This window comes from Scyliorhinus torazame, chromosome 6 (genome assembly GCF_047496885.1).
Source record: "Scyliorhinus torazame isolate Kashiwa2021f chromosome 6, sScyTor2.1, whole genome shotgun sequence".
NCBI classification, from domain to species: domain Eukaryota; kingdom Metazoa; phylum Chordata; class Chondrichthyes; order Carcharhiniformes; family Scyliorhinidae; genus Scyliorhinus; species Scyliorhinus torazame.
Window position 1 is genome coordinate 268,300,391 of NC_092712.1, and position 20,563 is coordinate 268,320,953.

The 20,563-nt window shown below is 45.2% G+C and overlaps 1 protein-coding gene across 1 annotated transcript in view; it reads right to left on the reverse strand.

Annotated features, from left to right (window-relative positions):
* Positions 1-736: 736 nt before the first annotated feature.
* LOC140425425 (probable thiopurine S-methyltransferase) overlaps positions 737-20,563 on the reverse strand; it is a 117,526-nt gene continuing 97,699 nt past the window's right edge. Inside the window, exons 7-9 of the mRNA XM_072509695.1 lie at positions 17,631-17,716; positions 8,925-8,969; positions 737-4,840 (exon numbers count right to left, since the gene is read on the reverse strand). Coding sequence (XP_072365796.1) covers positions 4,698-4,840; positions 8,925-8,969; positions 17,631-17,716 — 274 coding nt within the window. The 3' untranslated portion in view covers positions 737-4,697. The remainder of the gene's footprint in view (positions 4,841-8,924; positions 8,970-17,630; positions 17,717-20,563) is intronic.

The window sequence follows — 20,563 nt, forward strand, 5'->3', positions numbered from 1 at the left end:
AACCCTCTTCCTTTTTCTTTATCCCCCATTTTTTGGGAGTGTAAAAAAAGGGGTGGACTTTGTGAAACCCCTCTCACACGCGTGTGTGTAAAAATAATCCAATCCTTTTATTTGCATCTTACCTCGTGTTTCTGTGCATGTCATTAATAGAGGATAGGAATATTTCCAAATTTAAGGGTTGGGGAAAATACGTCACCTTTGTAAAGGGGGAAATCTGGGGCGGGATTCTCCCCTACCCGGCGGAGCGGACCGGTACAGCCTCCCGTGCGGAAGGATAGAGTGCCCCCACGGCACAGGTCCGCCCACGGATCAGTGGGCCCCGATTGCAGGCCAGGCCACCGCGGGGGCACCTCCCGGGGCCAGATCCCCCCGCGCACCTCCCAAGAACCCCGGAGCCCGCCCCGCCGGTAAGGGACCTACTCCAATTTACGCCGCCGGGACTGGCAAAAGACGGGCGAGACTTGGGCCCATTGTGGGCCGGAGAATTTGGGCAGCTCCGGCGCCCATTGAGTCGCGCCGGACCCCGCCATTCTCCGAGGCGGGTGGTGCGACACACGCTGGGCTGATTTTTGGGGAGCCGGAGAATTAGGAGGACGGCGGGGGCAGGATTCACGCCGACCCCCGACGATTCTCCGACCCGGCGGGGAGTCGGAGAATCCCACCCCAGTTTACTAAAGGATAGAGAATTGGAAAATCTGGGCCGTGACATGTTTCACAAAGACAAAAAGCATTCCTATTTTTGTGTAAATTTCTTACTAATGTTTTATTCAAAGTGAGAACACGCTTTATTTCCATTGAAGTGATATGGTTCACTATTTTTTTTACATTTTTTGAATATGCTTATACATAATTCATGAAAATTGATGCAGAAAATCACATGCAGTAGATACAAACAGAAAAACAAAACAGATGCAGTAAACGTCAAAATACATGATAATTATAATTCCAATTTAGGTCTATTTTAATGTTACGTAACTTCAATACATCTATTTTGTATTTTTGTGATATATGAAAATTATGCATTCTACCAGAGACATTTTGCCATGTATTGGGTTTAGAATGCTGTGGTTCCCAATAATTTTTATTTTAGCCAATTTTTAAAAAGCGTCTTCATGTAATAAAGGTTACCTGGTGCAGAATAAAGTGGCAAAGTCTCAGAATAAGGGAATGCACATTTAATACTGAGATGAACAGTAATTTCTTTACTCAGAGGGTTAGGAACCTATGGAATTATCTCCTCCATATAACTGTGGATATTTGGTTATTGAGTATCTTCACAGCTGAAATTAATATATTTTTTGGACACATAGAATATAATACAAGCATGTGGGGTTCACATAGAAGATCAAACATGATCATACTGAATTATGGAGCAGGCTCCATATGGCTTACTACTACACTTATTTTTGCTCTGAAAGTGCTTTTATGCATCCTGAGGTTGAGAGTCCTTGGGTTGGATTTAACAGGCCAGCTAAAACATTAGAAAGTTAGTCCACTCTCCTGATGGCTTTCCTGCAGCAATTTAATGTTAGGAGCAGCTTCAATTGCTTCCCCCTATTTTGGGATGAAGCCCTACCGTCAAGAGCCAATCAGACTGACTGGCAGCTTTGTAGTCCAACCAGTTCCGTGACAACAGCTGGATTACAGGTTTGTCTCACCATGGTGATAAACCCAGGTTAAATCCAGGGTCAGGGGCTTAGTTGAGGGATGGTGGTGGGTGGTGGGTTCAAGAAGCTTGTGAGATAATCTTTATCAGGTTGCCTCTGATGTGCTCTAAGGTCCGCAAAGGAGGTTTGACCCTCCATGCCTGACACCAGCCTATGCAGCTAAAGTTGCCCAGATGCCTCCATAGGGCATTACACTGCTGTGTTTAAATATCAGCAGGATGGAGGTCCTTCTGTGGCATTAACTGGCCTCAGTGACCCACAGATGGGTAAGCCGCACGATGCCGCTCCCTCCCCCTGTAAAACTGCAGACAGATCAGGGGTAGATGGGTTGATGGCAGGAAGACCACTTGCTGGAATTTACTTCAAACCTGCCAGCGGGAGAGCCTGACATGCAGCCCCTTGCTTCTTTAAGGACAATATTACATTTCTTTGTATTTCAGATTATCTTATTAAACAAACCATCTTTTTCAAAAAATCTTTTTCTTTCTCAATAGTGCAACTGTAGTTGCAGAGGTGGAAATATTCTATAATTAGTAATATGGGGGTAGATGCTGATGGGGTTAGCAGCAATTACACCAGCAGCAAGTTGTTCAATCGGCTTAAAATATTTTTGCATTAACAGGCCCAACTCTTTGGAATGATGGGTATTGCACACAGGGGTCCCAAATTTGTAGGAACAGTGTATTTGGCAGAGCAGCCGATTAATTGAACATCTTAGTTTCCTCTCGTATTGCACTATCACAGGAATTTTGATCTGTTAATGACAGGAAGGTAAATGACGAATCAGGGACTCGCAGATAACATACCTAATGGCTTACCATGCCGACTAGCCACATAACCCACTAAAGTACTGATAACAGACGCTATTATTCAGATAGAGGCATGGTGACAGGAGGCAAATCGGCTATGACTTTTGGAGATCTCCTCAAATCAATTCTGACAAAAAATGGCATAATCCAGCAATATTACATTTTTTTAATGCTTCCAATTAAAGGGCAATTTAGCTTGGTCAATCCAGCTACCCTGCACATCTTTGGGTTGTGGGGGGTGAGACACATGCAGACACAGGGGGAATGTGCAAACTCCACATGAACAGTGACCCGGGCCGAACCTGGGCCCTGAGCGGCGTGAGTCAGCAGTGCTAACCACTGCACCACCATGTTCCGCCACAGACATGGTGCACCTTTTTACACAGCACCAGATCTCGCAATGCCTCCTGTTCCAAGAGCAGACTGGTTAGTAATGAATAGACTGCTGAAAACATTTCAGAGATTCCTCCCTCTCCTTAACCTTTACTTTAACACTATCCCAATTGACATTTGGGTAACTAAAATCGCCAATATAACAACTCTAGTTCTTGCACAGCTGTATGATTTCCCTGTAGATTTGCTGTTTTATCTCTTGCTCAGTATTTGGAGGCCTAGAGAATACCCACAATAGTATGATCATACCATTTTTCCTTCTCAACTGTAACAAAATGAATTCTCTCTTTGCCCCCCTTTCCCCCCCCCAAAAACCCAGTATCTTCCCTAATCAGTCCTGTCACCACACGCCCCTTTTCTGAACACTTTATGCCCTAGAATATCAAGCACCCAGTCCTTATCATCTTATTCCAATTTTCTGTTCTTGCCAACATGTTGTAATCCCAAATGGCTTTTTGTGCTTGCTTGGCAGCAGATGAATTCAGGTAAGTTCAGAAGAAGGTAATGTGAGAAGTGAAAGTAGGTAATCTTGGTAATGGATAAAATATGGGGTTGGAACTTGAGTTTGGAGCATGTGGAAGTTGAGAACAGTCTGATTCAGTCAGATAATGAGGGGTCTGGAATGTGTATGGAGTTTGTGACAGGGCTGAGGAAAATGGTTTTGGTGTTCTCAGTGCTAAAGGAAATTGTGGCTCATCCAGATTGTGGACAAGTGATCTGACATACAAGAGGTAGCAGATGCTTCAAAAGGAGATGAATCTGGATGTTGTCAACATGTGGAAGCGAACCTTATGTTTATGAATGACATCAGTGCAAGATAGCATAAATAAATTCCTGAGAATTTATTGAAGTAATTTGAAGGAAGAAAAGCCAATGATGCTGCTGCTCTGGCAGCAATTGAGGAGGTAAAAGTGCAACCAAGCTATGGTGGTCTTTACAAAAGCGGAGATGTCTTGAATGAGGATGGTGTGGTCAATCATGTTGAAAGATGATAGCCAGGGAGGGAAAGTGAGATAGATGCACAGAAAAACAAACAGAAGGCTATCTTGGTAGAGTGAGATGGGGAGGTGGAGACAGATTTAGACGTGGCTTTCATAAGAGAATTATCTGAAGAAGCAGTGAAGTGGCACTAGGTGAATTGCTCTTGCTTTGAACCGGCAGAGACACTACAGGCCGAATGGCTGCCTCCGGTGCTGTAATCATCCTATGATTGTAAGATGAAATAGAGTGGGTCAAAGCTCATAGGGAGCATGAACATCAGCACTAATGGTCTTTTTCAGGGCTGTAAATTCTATGTAAGGAGGGAGAATACACCATGGTCGTAATCATAGATTATATTATTTGGGTCATTTTGATGTATGCACAAGCAGAAACATGACAGTCAAGATCAAATACAAAGTGGTGAGAGGACATGGATTTGGGAGGCAACCCATTCAAGCACTTGGAGACAAAAGGATAGTTGCTGATGGGATGTTAGTTTGCAAGTACAGAGGGGCTATAGGTAGGTTTTGAGGGAAGAGTGCTGACTACTTTGAAAGGAGGGTGACAATAGTTGAGGAGAGGGAAATACTCTGTGAATAACTTCATACACACTAAAATTGTAATAATTCTGCAAACTCATTTCATTTTGGTCTAACTTTACAGTTAATTTGAATGAACTATAAAACATATACATATTGGAATCAAGAGCATGGACGTCACGTGTTCTGCTACTAGAGAAATAAGGTCTTCTGCTTGCAGCTCAAACCAAAACCCATTATTTTAATTTTGCTAATCAGATTCTTTTTTCTACTTTGCAAATATTTTTGTAAAATTTATGCAGCTTCTGTTAATGCATTAATGCACAGGAATCCGTATCAGTCTTCAATGTAATTAGGTAAATGTGTTCGGTGAAGGAATCCAGACCCCACAATCTCTGTTTGTCAGTCAGAGCATCTGATGATTGTATCAACTGAATATTGCATGATTGGCCTGGAAAGAAGGACATAAACAATAATATACTTGAAAGCCTAAACCTTTAAGTGGCAGTTTTTCCACAATGTTAAATTGCTCAGGATAAAGATATTAGAGAGAAAAAAGCAAATTAGTTTTTAAGAAAGTGACTGAACTGACATTGAGGGTGCAATCTAACCAAAAAAGATCAGAGTTTATTCTGGGCGGGATTAGCAAGCACCATGAATGAAGCACCCCACTATCTAATGGCATTCTGTTGCTATTTTGGGCCCCGGCGGGGAACACTCCCCCATGCGGCCTGAATGGGCCGATTTCCCGACAGCGTGGTTCTCACCACCTAGAAAAATTAGTGATACCGGCGTGCTGGCTGATGTGGCTGCAGGAGGAGGTAGGAGTTGGCTTGGGGGGCCGACGGGCTCCCGAAATGGACACCGGATGTGCTTTCTGCGGGCTGGGGGGGGGGGGGGGGGGGGGGGGAAAGAGACCCCTGCCAGGTTCGGGGGAGGGAAAGGGGGTGTCTACTGGGGACAGGCCGAGCTGTCGGGGAGCCCCCGCCATGACAGGGTGGTGCCCACGCAGCGAGCGCCATTACAGCGACCATCTTGTTGGCCACCAACCCCGGCCCGAGTGCACTCAGGGTTAACGGCCATATGGGTGACACCCACCGGGGGTGGGGGCGGTGGGGGGAGCTCTGCCCGACAGATATTTATTGTCACATGCAGTGAAAAGTATTTTTCTGCGGCCAAGGGAACGTACACAGTACATACATAGTAGACAAAAGAATAATTGACAGAGTACATTGACAGTGGTGCATCAACAAATAGTGATATGCTACAGTGTGGAACAAGGCCATATAAGATCAGCATAGGGCGTCGTGAATAGTGTTCTTACAGGGAACAGATCAGTCCAGGGTGAGTTGTTGAGGTGTCTAGCAACTGTGGGGAAGAAGCTGTTCCTATGTCTGGATGTGCGGGTCGTCAGACTTCTGTATCTTCTGCCTGATGGAAGAGTTTGAAACAGGGCAAAGCCTGGTGAGGGGTCTCTGACAATGCTGTCTGCCTTTCTGAGGCAGCGGGAGGTGAATACAGAATCAGTGGGAGGATGGTAAGCTAGTGTGATCCGTTGGGAAACACCCAGGGCCACACCGATGACTGCTCCCAGTGAGGGCAGTGCCATGAAACGGTGGTCCTGGCAGCAGGGATGGGTGCCAGGAGCACCAATGAGGCAGTTGTGTGTGGCTGGGGCGTGCGGAGCCAACCGGGGCGACCATGTAGCCCATGGCACCTGGTTGTGCATGGGTCTGTGCACCATGGTAACATTTTCTCCCTGGGAGTAAAACGAAAATTCTTTCGCCCTTGGCCTCCCAAATCTCCACAGATCCCCCCCGGGCATGTGCTCCATGAACCATGAACCCCTGAAGCTTCTTAGCTGTAGTCGACACCCTCCCCAACCTTGAGCTCAACAAGTCCAGTCTCGGATCCAGGACCGTATTAAAGACCCCCCCCCCCCGCCATAATCAGCCGATGAGAATCCAGATCCGGAATCTTTCCCAGCACCCATCTCATAAATTCCACGTCATCCCACTTCGGAGCATAGATGTTGACCAACATCACTGGCATCCCCTACAATTTCCCACTTACAATAACTTACCTGCACCCAGAGTCCGTAACTATATTTCCCACCTCGAATGCCACAGACTTATTGACCAAAATCGACACCCCCCTCGTTTTAGAATCCAGCCCTGAATGAAACACTTGCCCAACCCATCCCTTCCTCCCTCAGCCTAATCTGGTCCCCCATATCTTCAGGTGCGTCTCTTGTAGCATGGCCACATCCCCCTTCAATCGCTTCAAGTGCGCGAACACACGAGCCCTCTTGACTGGGCCATTAAATCCTCGTACATTCCACATGACCAGTCTGGTCGGGGGGGGGCACCCTGCCCCCCACCTTCTGCCAATCAACCATAGCCCCTCTTGGGGCAGCCTCCGGCCCACGTCACGCACCTCCCCAGGCCCGCCCTTGGGCACCCACCGCCATCGATCCTCCTACCCGTAAATTTTAAAAGCTCCACCACTGTCAGTAGAACATCCCCCACCCTCCCCAGAGCCTGCAGCAACAACCCTTGCCCCCATCCCCCCACTGACCTTCCACTCACCCTCCATTGCGCTTCCGTGAACCAGCCTGGTGGCCCCACCCATGGCGACTAGCATCCTACCCTCCGCTGTAGGCAGCACGGTAGCACAATGGTTAGCACAGTTGCTTCACAGCTCCAGGGTCCCAAGTTCAATTCCTGGCTTGGGTCATTGCCTGTGCGGAGTCTGCACGTTCTCCCAGTGTGTGCGTGGGTTTCCTCCAGGTGCTCCTGTTTCCTCCCACAGTCCAAAGATGTGCAGGTTAGGTGGATTGGCCATGATAAATTGCCCTTACTGTCTAAAAAGGGTAGGTGGGGTTATGGGAATAGGGCGGAGGCGTGGGCTTAAGTGGGGTGCTCTTTCCAAGGGCCGATGCAGACTCGATGGGTTGAATGGCCTCCTTCTGCACTGTAAATTCTATGATTCTATGATTCCCCTCCCCCTCGCTTGAACACTAGTGCATACAAACCAAAAACAACCCGTCCCCAAACCTTAACAAAGGACAACACAAAAAACCCTGAAGCCGAAAAAGAAAAATATGGCAAAAGTTAACAGCAACATAACAACATCTCCACAAAAAGTTCACGGTCCACCTTCTCCTGCCAGTCCATTGTCTGTGACAAATTCTACCGCCTCCTCTGCCAATCCAAAGTACATTCCCGGCCTTTGTAGGTCACCCACAGTCGTGACGGGTACAGTAGCCCAAACTTCATATCCTTCTTGTAGAGGGCTGCCTTGACCTTGTTGAAACTCGGCTCTCCTCTTGTCCAACTTTGCACCCAGGTCCTGGTACACTTGGATTTCACTGCTCTCCCAGGTGCAGCGCCTCTTCTGACTGGCCAACCTCATAATTTGCTACTTGTCCAGGAATCGCCCTTAGCGGCTCGCTCCCCTGGGGCTTCCTCATTAGTGCCGTGCGCTCGATCGACCTCCAATGGTCGTGCAAACGCGCCCTCTCCGAGCACCTTCACCAGCATACTCCCCACGTATGCACCAGCATTGACTCCTTCACTCCCCTTTGGCAGCCAACGATCCTTATATTCTGCCTGTGTGACCAGTTCTCTAGGTCCTCGGCCTTCCTCTGAAGCCGCTTTGCTGATCGCACATTAGCCCCATATTCACTGCCATCGAGGCAAAGTGCTCCTCGTGTTCCCATACCACCTCCTTCATCTATTGGATCGCCTGACCCTGGGCCGCCAGCTTTGTCTCAAAGCGGTCGATCACCGCCTTGATCGAATCCACCGCCCGGGCCAAGTCTTCCAGACTCTCCTTGCATTGCTGGGTGAACTTCTCGTTCAAGAAGCTCACCAGCTGGTCCGTCGACCACGGAGCCAGCAGGATCGCTCCCTGTCCCTCTGCCATCTCCACGTGCATCGCAGGCACCGCAGCAGCTCCAAACGACTGATTCCGTCCTTTTCGACCGCTTCTGAGCCTCAGCCCCATACACCAGAGGGTAAATCTTTTCCTCTCACTCATCTTCACCTATATTCCGCCTCACATCCACCTGTTAGTCGGGGAAAAGGTCCGAAAAACCACCACGAGAGGGAGCCACCAAATGTGCAACCACTCACTCCGTGGTTGCCACCGGAAGTCCTATTCCTGAGTATATTAAACCACAATGGTAGATTGGACAATGGGTTGTCCTGGGGAGTGGTTGCACCAGGGCAAAAGAGATAAAGTCAATTCACCCTGATTTCCTGCTGTCTCTCTATTGCATGAGGGAAGTGCTGCATTGGATATTGAGCGCTGCCTTCTCATGTGTGTGTAGTTAAGGGGAGGTTTGGGCCTTAAAAGGGCTCGTCTTGGAAGTTTATTTTTAAATTGTGCTTGATAAAATGTTTTACCTATTACCAGGATGATCTCCAGAAGAGCTTCTCACATTTTCATGTAACTAGTGTAAGACACAGTATTGTGATTTGTATACATTTGTTCATTTTGGCAAAATCCTTTAAATCAATAAACATACTCACCATACAGATCCTCAATTACAAGTTCGGGAACGGAAAATGGTGGTCCTGTAAAAGGAAACCAATATAGATTTGTTACTTATTCAAAGTAAGTGGCCAAAAATAAAAGGGTGGCACACTAGTTAGCACTGCTGCCTCACGGTGCCGGGTTGATCCTTGTTCCGGGCCACTGTCTGTGTGGAGTTTGCACATTCTCCCCATGTCTGCACGGGTCTCACCTCCACAACCCAAAGATGTCCAGGGTAGGTGAATTGGCCACACTAAATTGCCCCTTAATTGGAAAAAAAGAATTGGTACTTTAAATTTATTTAAAATATATATACATTATTATAAATAGTGGATATTGACCTGATGGACAACTGTAGTTGGGATGCAAAGGAGTGCCAGGGGACAGAGCATAATGGTAACGTTACTGGTCTAGTAATCTAGAGGCCTTGCTGACTGGTCTGGAGACATGTGGTCAAATAGCATCATGATAGTTGTTAAGAATTTAAATGTAATTAATTGATAAATCTGAATAAAAATGTTATAAAAGCCCATCTGGTTACTTTACTGTCCTTACCCAGTCAGTCAGGCCGGCGTAAGACTCCAAATTGACTGCCCCGGTAAACCACTCAAGTGTATCAAACTACTACAGAGAAAGAACTACAAAGAATAAAACCAGATGGACCACCTGGCGTGACAAAGGCACACAGTGCCCAGTTGACCTTCCTTAACCGCACGGTAGCATTGTGGATAGCACAATTACTTCACAGCTCCAGGGTCCCAGGTTCGATTCCGGCCTGGGTCACTGTCTGTGCGGAGTCCGCACATCCTCCCCGTGTGTGCGTGGGTTTCCTCCGGGTGCTCCGGTTTCCTCCCACAGTCCAAAGATGTGCAGGTTAAGTGGATTGGCCATGATAAATTGCCCTTAGTGTCCAAAATTGCCCTTAGTGTTGGGTGGGGTTACTGGGTTATGGGGATAGGGTGGAGGTGTTGACCTTGGGCAGGGTGCTCTTTCCAAGAGCCTGTGCAGACTCGATGGGCCGAATGGCCTCCTTCTGCACTGTAAATTCTATGATAATCTATGAAACATTAGGGGGCTTTGCCAAAATTGGAAGAGCTGACACATAAATTAATTAAACAACACATTCACCGAAGCAAACCTTACAGCCAATGGCCCAAACTCTCCCATCGCCATTCACTGGTATGCCCAGTACCACTGGCACCAGAGCTGGCAGCATAGTGGTATATGGTTGAAAGCAGTGACCTTGGAGTCTTCAACATTAACCCTACATCCACGGAGTATCATAGCATCAGCTCACATATGAGCAAGAAAACACTGGAATAAAGCAAATTACTGTGGATGCTGGAATCTGAAACCAAGAGAAAATGCTGGAAACTCTCAGCAGGTCTGGCAGCACCTGTAGGGAGAGAAAAGGGCTGATGTTTCGAGTCCAGATGACTCTATGTCAAAGCTGTCAAACCGCTACGCATCTGGCCTACCTCATCTAGGCCTCGTCAGGTCCCAGTGAAAGTCATCACCATGCCACATATCGGGAACTTGGAGCCATTCACTGCAGGTGTGCAGGATGACTTGGGACAGGACATCGAGTGGATGCAATTCTTCTTCTGCACAAACGCGATTACTGGTGACTGTAGCCTTGTTGACAGTTTGCGGGGGACCCACAAAAAGCATTATAAAAAGCCTAACTCACCTGGACCCTCTGGACATCCGCTTGTCCACCTCCCTGGTAGCCTTGGTAGGGGAACATTTCGACCCAAAGACGGCACTGATAGTGCGCCGTTTCCGGTTCCACATGGCTGCCCAGGCCCAAGGCAAAGGTAATAGCAAATTTCTGGCTCACCTCAGGAAATTATCTGAGACCTGTGAGTTCAGCCCAACTTTGGGCGAAGCACGACATAACCAATTAGTATGTGGGATCCACGATGCCGCCATGCAAAGAAAACTACTAGCCAAAGCTCATTTAGAGCTCCAAAGAGCCAAGGAAATTGCGCAATCCAGGGAAAGCGCCGAGCAAGGAATCCAAGAACTCTAGGGGACGGCGGTAGTTTAGGGTGCCAAGACAGGCCTCACGCCTAAGACTGAAGAGCATGTTCCCCAGTATTGGGACACTTACAGGCAAGGGCAAGGGCGAGACGCCGGAACATCGGTGACTTTTTCCCCTGACCAGGAGGACCGTGAGTAAAATGACTGGCCTGCAGCAGTAGCAGTGGAACGCAGGGATGCGGTGCACAGAAGGCTCTGCGAGGAGCCACCCACCCACTGCCAGGCATGACCGCCCCACATGTGACAGGACCCCTAAGTGGAGGACGATGATGACCAGTGCCGACAACTACATTGTGTGGTGGCAACAAGAATTGCGGCCATCCAAATCTCGCTCCAGGTTAACTGCCACACGACCCGCATGAAACTCTGTATGGGAGCTGCAGTGTCTGTCATTAGTCGTCACACCTTCAACCGCATATGATCCAGGATTCGTCCGCTGACTCTCCAGGATACCAATGCAAGGTTAGTGACCTACATGGAACAGCCTCTTGCGACTGCAGGCATGACCACCGTCCTCGTTGAATACGGCAGCAAGTCAACAAACTTACCACTGGTTGTTGGGCACGGGAGTGGCTCAAATTGGGAATAGAGGCATAGACTATTTTTCTAAATGGAGAAAGGCTTCAGAACTCTGAAGCACAAAGGGACTTAGGAATCCTAGTTCAAGATTCTCGTAAGGTTAACATACAGGTCCAGTTGGCAGTTAGGGAAGAAAATGCAATGTTAGCGTTCATTTTGAGAGGTCAGAATATAAGGGCAGCGATGTCCTGTTGAGGCTGTATAAGGCTCTGATGAGAACCCATTTGAAATATTGTGAGCGGTTTTGGGCCCCATCTAAGGAAGGATGTGCTGGCCTTGCAGGGGGTCCAGAGGAGGTTCACAAGAATGCTCCCAGGAATAATGGGCTTGTCATAAGAGGAGTGGTTGAGAACTCTGGGACTGTACTCGATGGAGTTTAGAAGGATGAGGGGGGATCTCATTGAAACCGTCAGAATATAGAGAGGCAAAAATGGGGAGGATGTTTCCACTGGTAGGAGAGACTAGAACCTGAAGGCACAGCCTCAGATTGAAGGGACGGTCCTTTAAAACAGAGATGAGGAGGAATTTCTTCAGCCAGAGAGTGGTGAATCTGTGCAACTTATTGCTGCAGGAGTCTTTAAGACAGAGATAGATAGGTTCTTGATTAATAAAGGGATCAGGGTTACAGGGAGAAGGCAGGAGAATAGGATGAGGAACATATCAGCCATGATCGAGCAGACTCAATGGACTGAACGGCCTAATTCTCCTCCTATATCTTACAGTCTTTACACTCAATTGTGTTTTGCCACACTGCCACCTTGCTAAATGGGACAGATTCAGAACAGATCTAACAGCTCAAAACTGGGCATCTAAGAGGCGCTGTGGACATCAGCAGCGATAGAAATATATCCCACCATAATCTGTAACTTGATGGCTCAGCATATCCTTCACTTAACAATCACCCTCAAACCAGGGGATTAACCCTGGTTCAATAAGAAGTTCAGGAGGACATGTCAGGAGCAACAGAAGGCATACCTAAAAATGAAATGCCGACCCACTGAAACTACAACACAGGACTGCAAAGCAGCATACAATAAATAGAGCAAAGTGATCTCACACAAACGGATCGGATCAAAGCTCTGCAATCCAGCCACATCCAGTCCCAAATGTTGGTGAACAATTAATAGTTTTATTATTCACTACCATTTGCTCCATAATTATTTGCCATCCTCAATGAGGGAGCACAAGAAGCCTGTGCAAAAGCCAAGGCTGAAGCATTTAGAACCACCTTCAGCAAAGTGTCAAGTGGATAATTAATCTTGATCACCACCTGAGATGCATTGTAGAATGCAGTCTTCAACCGATTTAAAGTATTCTTCCTGATATCAAGGAATAGCAGGTGCACTGGATACACAAAGGTAATAAGTCCTTATAATTTCCTGTTATGATCCAAACTGGTCACTTCCCCTAACTACGCTGTTCCAGTACAGCTACTATAGTAAGGCTGCATGGTCAGTGAGGGGAGACTTCGCCGGAGAGAGACAGAGACCAAGTGAGTATAAGTGGGAATTTGGTTTAAATGGGAAATCTTTTTCAAGTTCAATTTTAAAGAGTAAGAGTCAGATTCTAACTTGGAACTAACAGCGTTTAAGTGAGCTAAATTGCCCAGTTATACAGGCAGCTACCTGATAATAATAATCTTTATTAGTGTCACAAGTAGGCTCACATTAACACTGCAATGAGGTTACTGTGAAAATCCCCGAGTCGCCACACTCCAGCACCTATTCAGGTACACCGAAGGAGAATTCAGAATGTCCAATTCACCTAACAAGCACGTCTTTCGGGACTTGTGGGAGGGAACTGGAGCAGTGGTTAGCATTGCTGCCTCACGGCGCCAAGGTCCCAGGTTCGATCCCGGCTCTGGGTCACTGTCCGTGTGGAGTTTGCACATTCTCCCCGTGTTTGTGTGTGTTTCGCCCCCACAACCCAAAGATGTGCAGGGTAGGTGGATTGGCCATGCGAAATTGCCCCATAATTGGGTATGAAGATGAACTAGGGACAGAGGTAGGGTGGGGACTCTGGAGCGAAGCACTAAGCAGGGCTAACTCCACCTCTTCCTGCGCAAGTCTCAGCCTAATGCAGCTCAAAGTGGTGCACAAAGAACACCTGACCAGAACCCGAATGAGCATGTTCTTCCTGGAGGTGGAGGATAAATGTGAACGGTGGCAGAGGGGCCCAGCCAACCACACCCACATGTTCTGGGCTTGTCCCAAACTTGCTGGGTTCTGGACAGCCTTCTCTGAGGCAATGTCCAAGGTTGTGGTGGTGAGGGTGAAGCCATGCCCTATAGCGACAATCTTCAGAGTATCGGAGCAGCCAGAACTACACATGGGGAAGGGGCCAACGCCCTTGCTTTCGTTTCCCTAATCGCACACCGGAGAGTCCCGCTCGGCTGGCGATCAGCAGCACCACCAACAGCTGCAGTTGGAATTTCTTCACCTGGAGAAAATTAAGTATGTCATCCGAGGGTCTGAGGAAGGTTTCCTAGACACTTGGGGGCAGTTTGTCGGCCTGTTCCAGAACCTGGTCGAAGCCATCAAAGAGGAGTAAGTTAAGAATAAAAACCAAGATAGATGAGGAACCAAAGGACTGAGCAACCCAGGGAGGGGGAAGAGATAGAGGGAGGGGGGTGGGGGGTGGGAGATGGAAGGGAAGTGGGAAAACCACAAAAGCGGGGGGGAGGGAACTTGCTTTTACTTTCGGGGGGGGGGGGGGGGTAACCCCCCTCCCTGAAAATAAAAGCAAGCACAGCTGAAGCCAATGGGGGGGGGGCAGGTGGAGTACGCAAGGGAGTGGGGCGGACCATAGACCGATCCAGAGGGCGGAAAAATGTATATTGGGCCAATTAAAAGAAAGACAAAAGAAACCGTTCTGTACATTAAAGTAAATTAACGCGAGTAAGAAAAATGTGATATATAATGTATATATACAAATGTTTATAACTATGAGAAATGCCAATAAAAAGATGTTATTTAAAAAGGAGGTTCTGCACACGAGAAATGCACCAAATTAAGAAACAGAACCTCACAGGTCATTAGATATAGCTCTTGGGGCTAAAGGGATCAAGGAATATGGGGAGGAAGGCGGGATCAGGGTATTAAACATAATGATCAGCCATGATCATAATGAATGGTGGAACAGGCTCGAAGGGCCAAGTAGCCTCCTCCTGCTTCTATTTTCTATGCATGTTTCTATGTAACCTCTGGATTATTTCCTGAGCCATGTGCAAATTTGCATAAAACAAATCAGATTAGGGAGATGAATGCATGGCTCAAAGATTGGTGTGGTTAAAGATGGTTCCAGTTTATAGGGCACAGGTACCAAGACTAGGGAAAGTGGAATTTTTACCATTGGGATGGTCTGCACCTGAACCATGCTGGTGCCGGCATTCTTGCAAGCTGTATAACTAGGGATTAAATATCTATAAGGGATTGTTGCCTAAATATTTCTTTTGTGAGTCTAACCAAGTTGGAATCTTTTTCGGGGGAATGTTCTGTAAGACTAATTTTAGTTGTGTAAATGTAATCTTGTGTGTTTAAATTTTATTTAGTTAATGGTTTGTTTTAATTTAATATTTAAAAATTAAAAAGTGTTACTTGAATTTGTGGCTCCTGACTTCAACACATGCATCTTCTCTTGGTAAGATACAAAAAGATTTGTGATAGCTTGCTTAGTTTCCCTTTGGGATTTGGTTTGCACATCACATCACCTGCCAGATCCTAACAGGAGGGTGTCCCTGACAGTGCTGTCAAATGAACACCTACTTAATAATTCCCACTCAGCGATGTTCAGTTTCCTGCCAGGGAGACGGTCCATGCCTCATAGTAGCCTTGGTCCAAATATGATAATAATAATCTTTACTGCCACAAGAAGCCTTACATTAACACTGTAATGAAGTTACTGTGAAAAGCCCCTAGTCGCCACATTCCAGCTCCTGTTCAGGTACACAGAGGTAGAATTCAGAATGTCCAAATTTCCTAACAGCACGTCATTCAGGACTTGTGGGAGGAAACCGGAGCATCCGAAGGAAACACATGCAGACACAGGGTGAACGTGCAGACTCCACACAGACAGTGACCCAAGTCGGAATTGAACCTGGGACCCTGGAGCTGTGAAGCAACAGTGCTACCCACTATGCTACCGTGGGAAAAAAGAACAGATTCCAGAAGGTTTTTTGGGGGGGAAATGTACTGTAAGACTAATTTTAATTTTGTAAATGTAATTTTAAGTTTTATTTTGTTAATGTTTTGCTTTAATATTGATCTGAGTGGCATTTCATAGGGTACCGAAGAGTCAACCACATTTCTGTGGATCTGGAGTCACATGTGCGCCACGGCAGGTCAGGATAGCAGATTTTCCTTCCCTAAAGGACATTCATGAATGGGGTTTTACAACAATCGACAATGGTTTTATGTTTATCAGTAGATAATTCCCGATTTTGCATCCATGCAATACACTGGTTAAAAAAGGGAGCTCACCACCACCTTCTCAAGAAGAAGGATGGTCAACAAGTAGCGACCTTAACAGTGACACTGAGGTACCATTAAAAATGTCAAGATTCTCCAAGAACTGAGGCCAGAAAAAAAACAATTTCTACAATGAAGAGTAAGCTTTATTTATAGGATGTAAAATAAAATATTGAGCATTTAGTAAGTTTTATTTCTTTCAATTAACTGGAGATAGTGGCATGCAAAATGAAATTAATTTGACTTAATTTAAGTTCCAGAGACACTGAATCATGAATTATTTGATTTATATGGCAGGCCATTAACTTTATGCATATGCTATTGCATCTTCAATTTCTATTCTCTTATTCAATGTTTTAACAGTTCTGAACTACATCCCTTAGGATTTGAAATGACTTGTCATTTTTGCTTTCTACTCTTGCTGAAATCATTGACCTAGTCGTGGCACTTTCAATGAATTTAACACCAGTTTATACATCACTACCTACTCTATTCAGACAAATATAAATGTTCATAACCAGATTTAGTAGCTTACAGGTTAACAATTAATTAAAAATATTTATGAGCCAGACAAAATCAGGCAAATATTGCAATATTCTGTGATGATCATCAGATAGCCCGTCAGAGAGTAAATTCACTCAAATAATCTTTGAATAGATAATAGTCTCTTGGGCTTCATAAAAATTATTTATCATTTCAATATGTCTGTACAACAATGCACAGTGTCCATAATACAACAGGAGAGTTGGAGGCAGTCATGTGTTGGAAGGAACAAAACCATGGTTGGGATTACGGAGAAATGGCTAGAAAAATCAGGACTGGGAATTTAACATCGCAGAGTACAACATATTTTGATAATATGTAGACAAAAGGAAGGTGGAGTAGCTGTGCTTTATAGGGATAACAATGGCAGTAGCTATCAGCAAAGGTAAAATAGAATCCATGATAAAAGATGATCCATCACACTGATAGGTGTAGTCAACAGACTATCTAGTAGTAGAAGGGAGATGAAGGAAGAAATATGTAAAAAAATTAGGAAACGGAATAAAAAAAGTAATAGTCATGGGAGATTTAAACTATCCTGATATTAATTGGACAGAAGTAAAATGAATAAGGGAATGGAGTTCCTGCAATACATAAAAGACTCCTTTTTAACCCATGACGGGAAATACCCAAAAAAGGAAAATTTGCAACTGTATCTGGGGAATGAACCAGAGAAGATTAGAAAAGTACAATTAGGGAACATCTGGACAGAGCAATGAGTGACAGGTACGTACAGCACTGAGCAGCTGCAGTAGGCCAGGGTATGTAAGAAGTGGGGAAGTGGAAGTGATCTGATCTGGGCCAGACCACAGGAGGACTCTGATGTCCTCTACTTTAATTTACTATGGGGAGCATGGCGAGACTTCAGAGGCCAAAGTTGAGGCGGCCTTGGGGGTGCGGGGTTGAAAAAGGAGGAAATGGAATATATGCATTTAAATTTCAAATCTCTTGAATATTTTATTCCTTCACCTGTAATACAAAAAGCTTGTCATTGTACTCAAATACATGCAAGTGCTTTTCACACCTCAAATGTGTCTAAAGCATGTAAAAGTAGACTACAAAATCACTTACCAACATATTTGTCTTCATCATATGTAAAAGTATCCAGAAGATAGTTACATCCTTTGGCCATAAGGTTTACTATTAGCTCGACATAACTGCAACAATCATATATTTAAAAAAAAGAAATTTAACGCATGGTCATATCTCTCATTTAACATGTTTTATAATCTTTCAAATTTGTTTTGCTATTTCATGTTCTCTTTTATTCTTTGATTATCACTTTGTTTAATCTATTAACATTCGGTTTGATTTTACTGGGTCGGCTCAGTTAGTAATGCTTGGATAGGAGGCAGCACGGTGGCATAGTGGTTAGCACTGCTGCCTCACGGCACTGAGGTCCCAGATTTGATCCCGGCTCCGGGTCACTGTCCGTGTGGAATTTGCACATTCTCCCCGTGTTTGCATGGGTTCCGCCCCCACAATCCAAAGATGTGGTAGGTGGTAAATTGCCCCATAATTGGAAAAAATGAATTGGGCACTCTAAATTTTTTTTTTTTTAAAGTAATGCTTGGACAGAATAGGAACTATTAGCCACCTCTGGTAGAGAAGTGCATTTTCCCACATCAGTAAATTAACAGCAGAATGCAACAAGCATTTAATACTTGCACTGAAGTGTTGAACAGTCACTTTTTATACATAACCATACTGTGCCCCATGAGAATTTTTTTTAGATTACCCAATTATTTTTTTTCAATTAAGGGGCAATTTAATGTGGCCAATCCACCTACCCTGCACATCTTTTTGGGTTGTAGGGGTGAGACCCACGCAGACACTGGGAGACTGTGCAAACTCCATGTGGTCAGTGGCCCGTGGCTAGGTTCGAACATAGCTCCTTGGCACTGTGAGGCAGCAGTGTTAACTAATGCACCACCATGCTGCCCCATCTCATCCAGAAATACCATTGTAGATTTAAATTATATTATATTTGATAACTAGGTATATTTGATAACTAAATTTGGATACATTATTTTGCACCATTATCTTTAATTGAGATGGACATCTATTTATTTTGGGTTGTACGCGACATTATGGAACCTGGCTACTCTTTTTAAGTGCCTTTTTCTTGCTGGTGAACTCTATCCTTAGTGTGTGCAGTGTTTCGGGTGACATCGTGAAATTATTCACTTGTCTTGACAATGTACCTTGGTACTTTTGCTGCCTTGATTGAATGTTGAAATGATGTACAAATTGCTGGGCCAATCCATTTGTTGCAGGATGGTACGGAGCTGACTTTGTGCTGTATAGCATTTCCTTTTAAGTAATCTTCCAACTCCTTAAAAGTGAACTTAGTTCCATTGTCACTTACGACCTGCTCCGGTCTACCAAATCTCGCAAATGTTTCTTCCAACTTCTCAATTGTTTGTTCTGTCATTGTGGATTACATAATCACTACTCCAACCATTTAGAGTGCACATCCACAATCACTAGGAACATGTGTCCCTCAACTGGACCAATGCAGGCTATGTCTATTCTCTACCATGGTTGTATCAGTCATTCCCACAGACGTAACCGTTGCAGTGGTGGAGTATTTCTTAAGATTTGTACAAGACTGACATTGCCCCACTTGCTGTTTGATTTCAGTATCTAATACTGAAAACCTAAAAATAACTGCATGACAGTTCCTTCATCCTCAACACACCAGGATGTCCCTCATAATTGGTCAAGGATTTTATTACTCAAACACAGAGGAATAATCACTGTTTTCCCTATAATGAAACTCCATTTTGGACTGTCAACTCTAGTCTTGTTGTGATATAGATCTTGAGGTCTGGATTTTTACGACATACGTCTGTCATCATTCCTTTTTGGACTATGCCCACAATTTCCCTTTCACTGAAACGGTTCTTATATATCTCTGTACTTGAGATGAAGTCACATGTACTTCTGGCCTGATGGCATGTGGTACGGTTCTATCTTTGAGACATTTCGGCATAGCCAAGGATATGTGTCCTATCGAAAGAACAGGCAGATGGGCAAAGAGGGGCGGGGTTGCATTGTTAATAAGGAATGAAATTAAATCAATAGCAAGAAGTGATATTTTAAAAATTTGTTCATAGGTTGTGGGCATCGCTCTCTGGACCAGCATTTAGGAGGGCATTTAAAAGTCAACCACGTTGCTGTGGATCTACAGTCACATGTCGGCCTGACCAGGTAAGGACGACAGATTTACTTCCCTAAAGGACATGAATGAACCAGATGGGTTTTTACAACAATCGACAATGGTTTCATGGCCACCTGTTTTAGACTTTTAATTCCAGAATTTATCCTGCAGTTTGAGAGAGAGAAGCTGGAATCCGATGTAATGGTTTTACAATTAAGTGAGCCAGAGTTGATTGGAAGGGTAGCCGAGCAGGGATGACAGTGGAACAGCAATGGCAGGAATTTTGGAGGTTATTCGGGAGGTACAAAGGAAATTCAATTCAGAGTCGGGGGCAGAGGTGAGTACAATAGTGATAATGATAATCTTTGTTGTCACAAGTAGGCTTACATTAAGACTGCAATGAAGTTACTGCGAAAAGCCCCTAGTCGCCACATGCCAGCAAGAAGGGAGGAAGGCAGAGGGAAGCAGTAGATAGGAAATTATAGGCTGGTTAGTCTGATTTGCGTCATTGGTAGGATTTTAGAGACTATTATTAAAGGATAAAATTGCAGAGTACTTGGAAATGTATGCTTAAAATAGGACTGAGTTAGCAGTTTCAGATTTCTAGAAGGATTCGACAAGGTGCCGTACAGGAGGCTGCTAAACAAGATAAGAGCCCAAAGTATTAGGCTGAAGGTACTTGCGCGGATAGAGGAGTGGCTGACTGGCAAAAGGACTTCTGCAAGTTTAAAGATGATGTAGGTGATACAAAGATCTGTAGAGGGACAGGATGTGTTGAGGAAGCAGGGAGGTTACAGAAGGACTTGGGCAGGCTGGGAGAGTGGGCAAAGAAGTGGCAGAT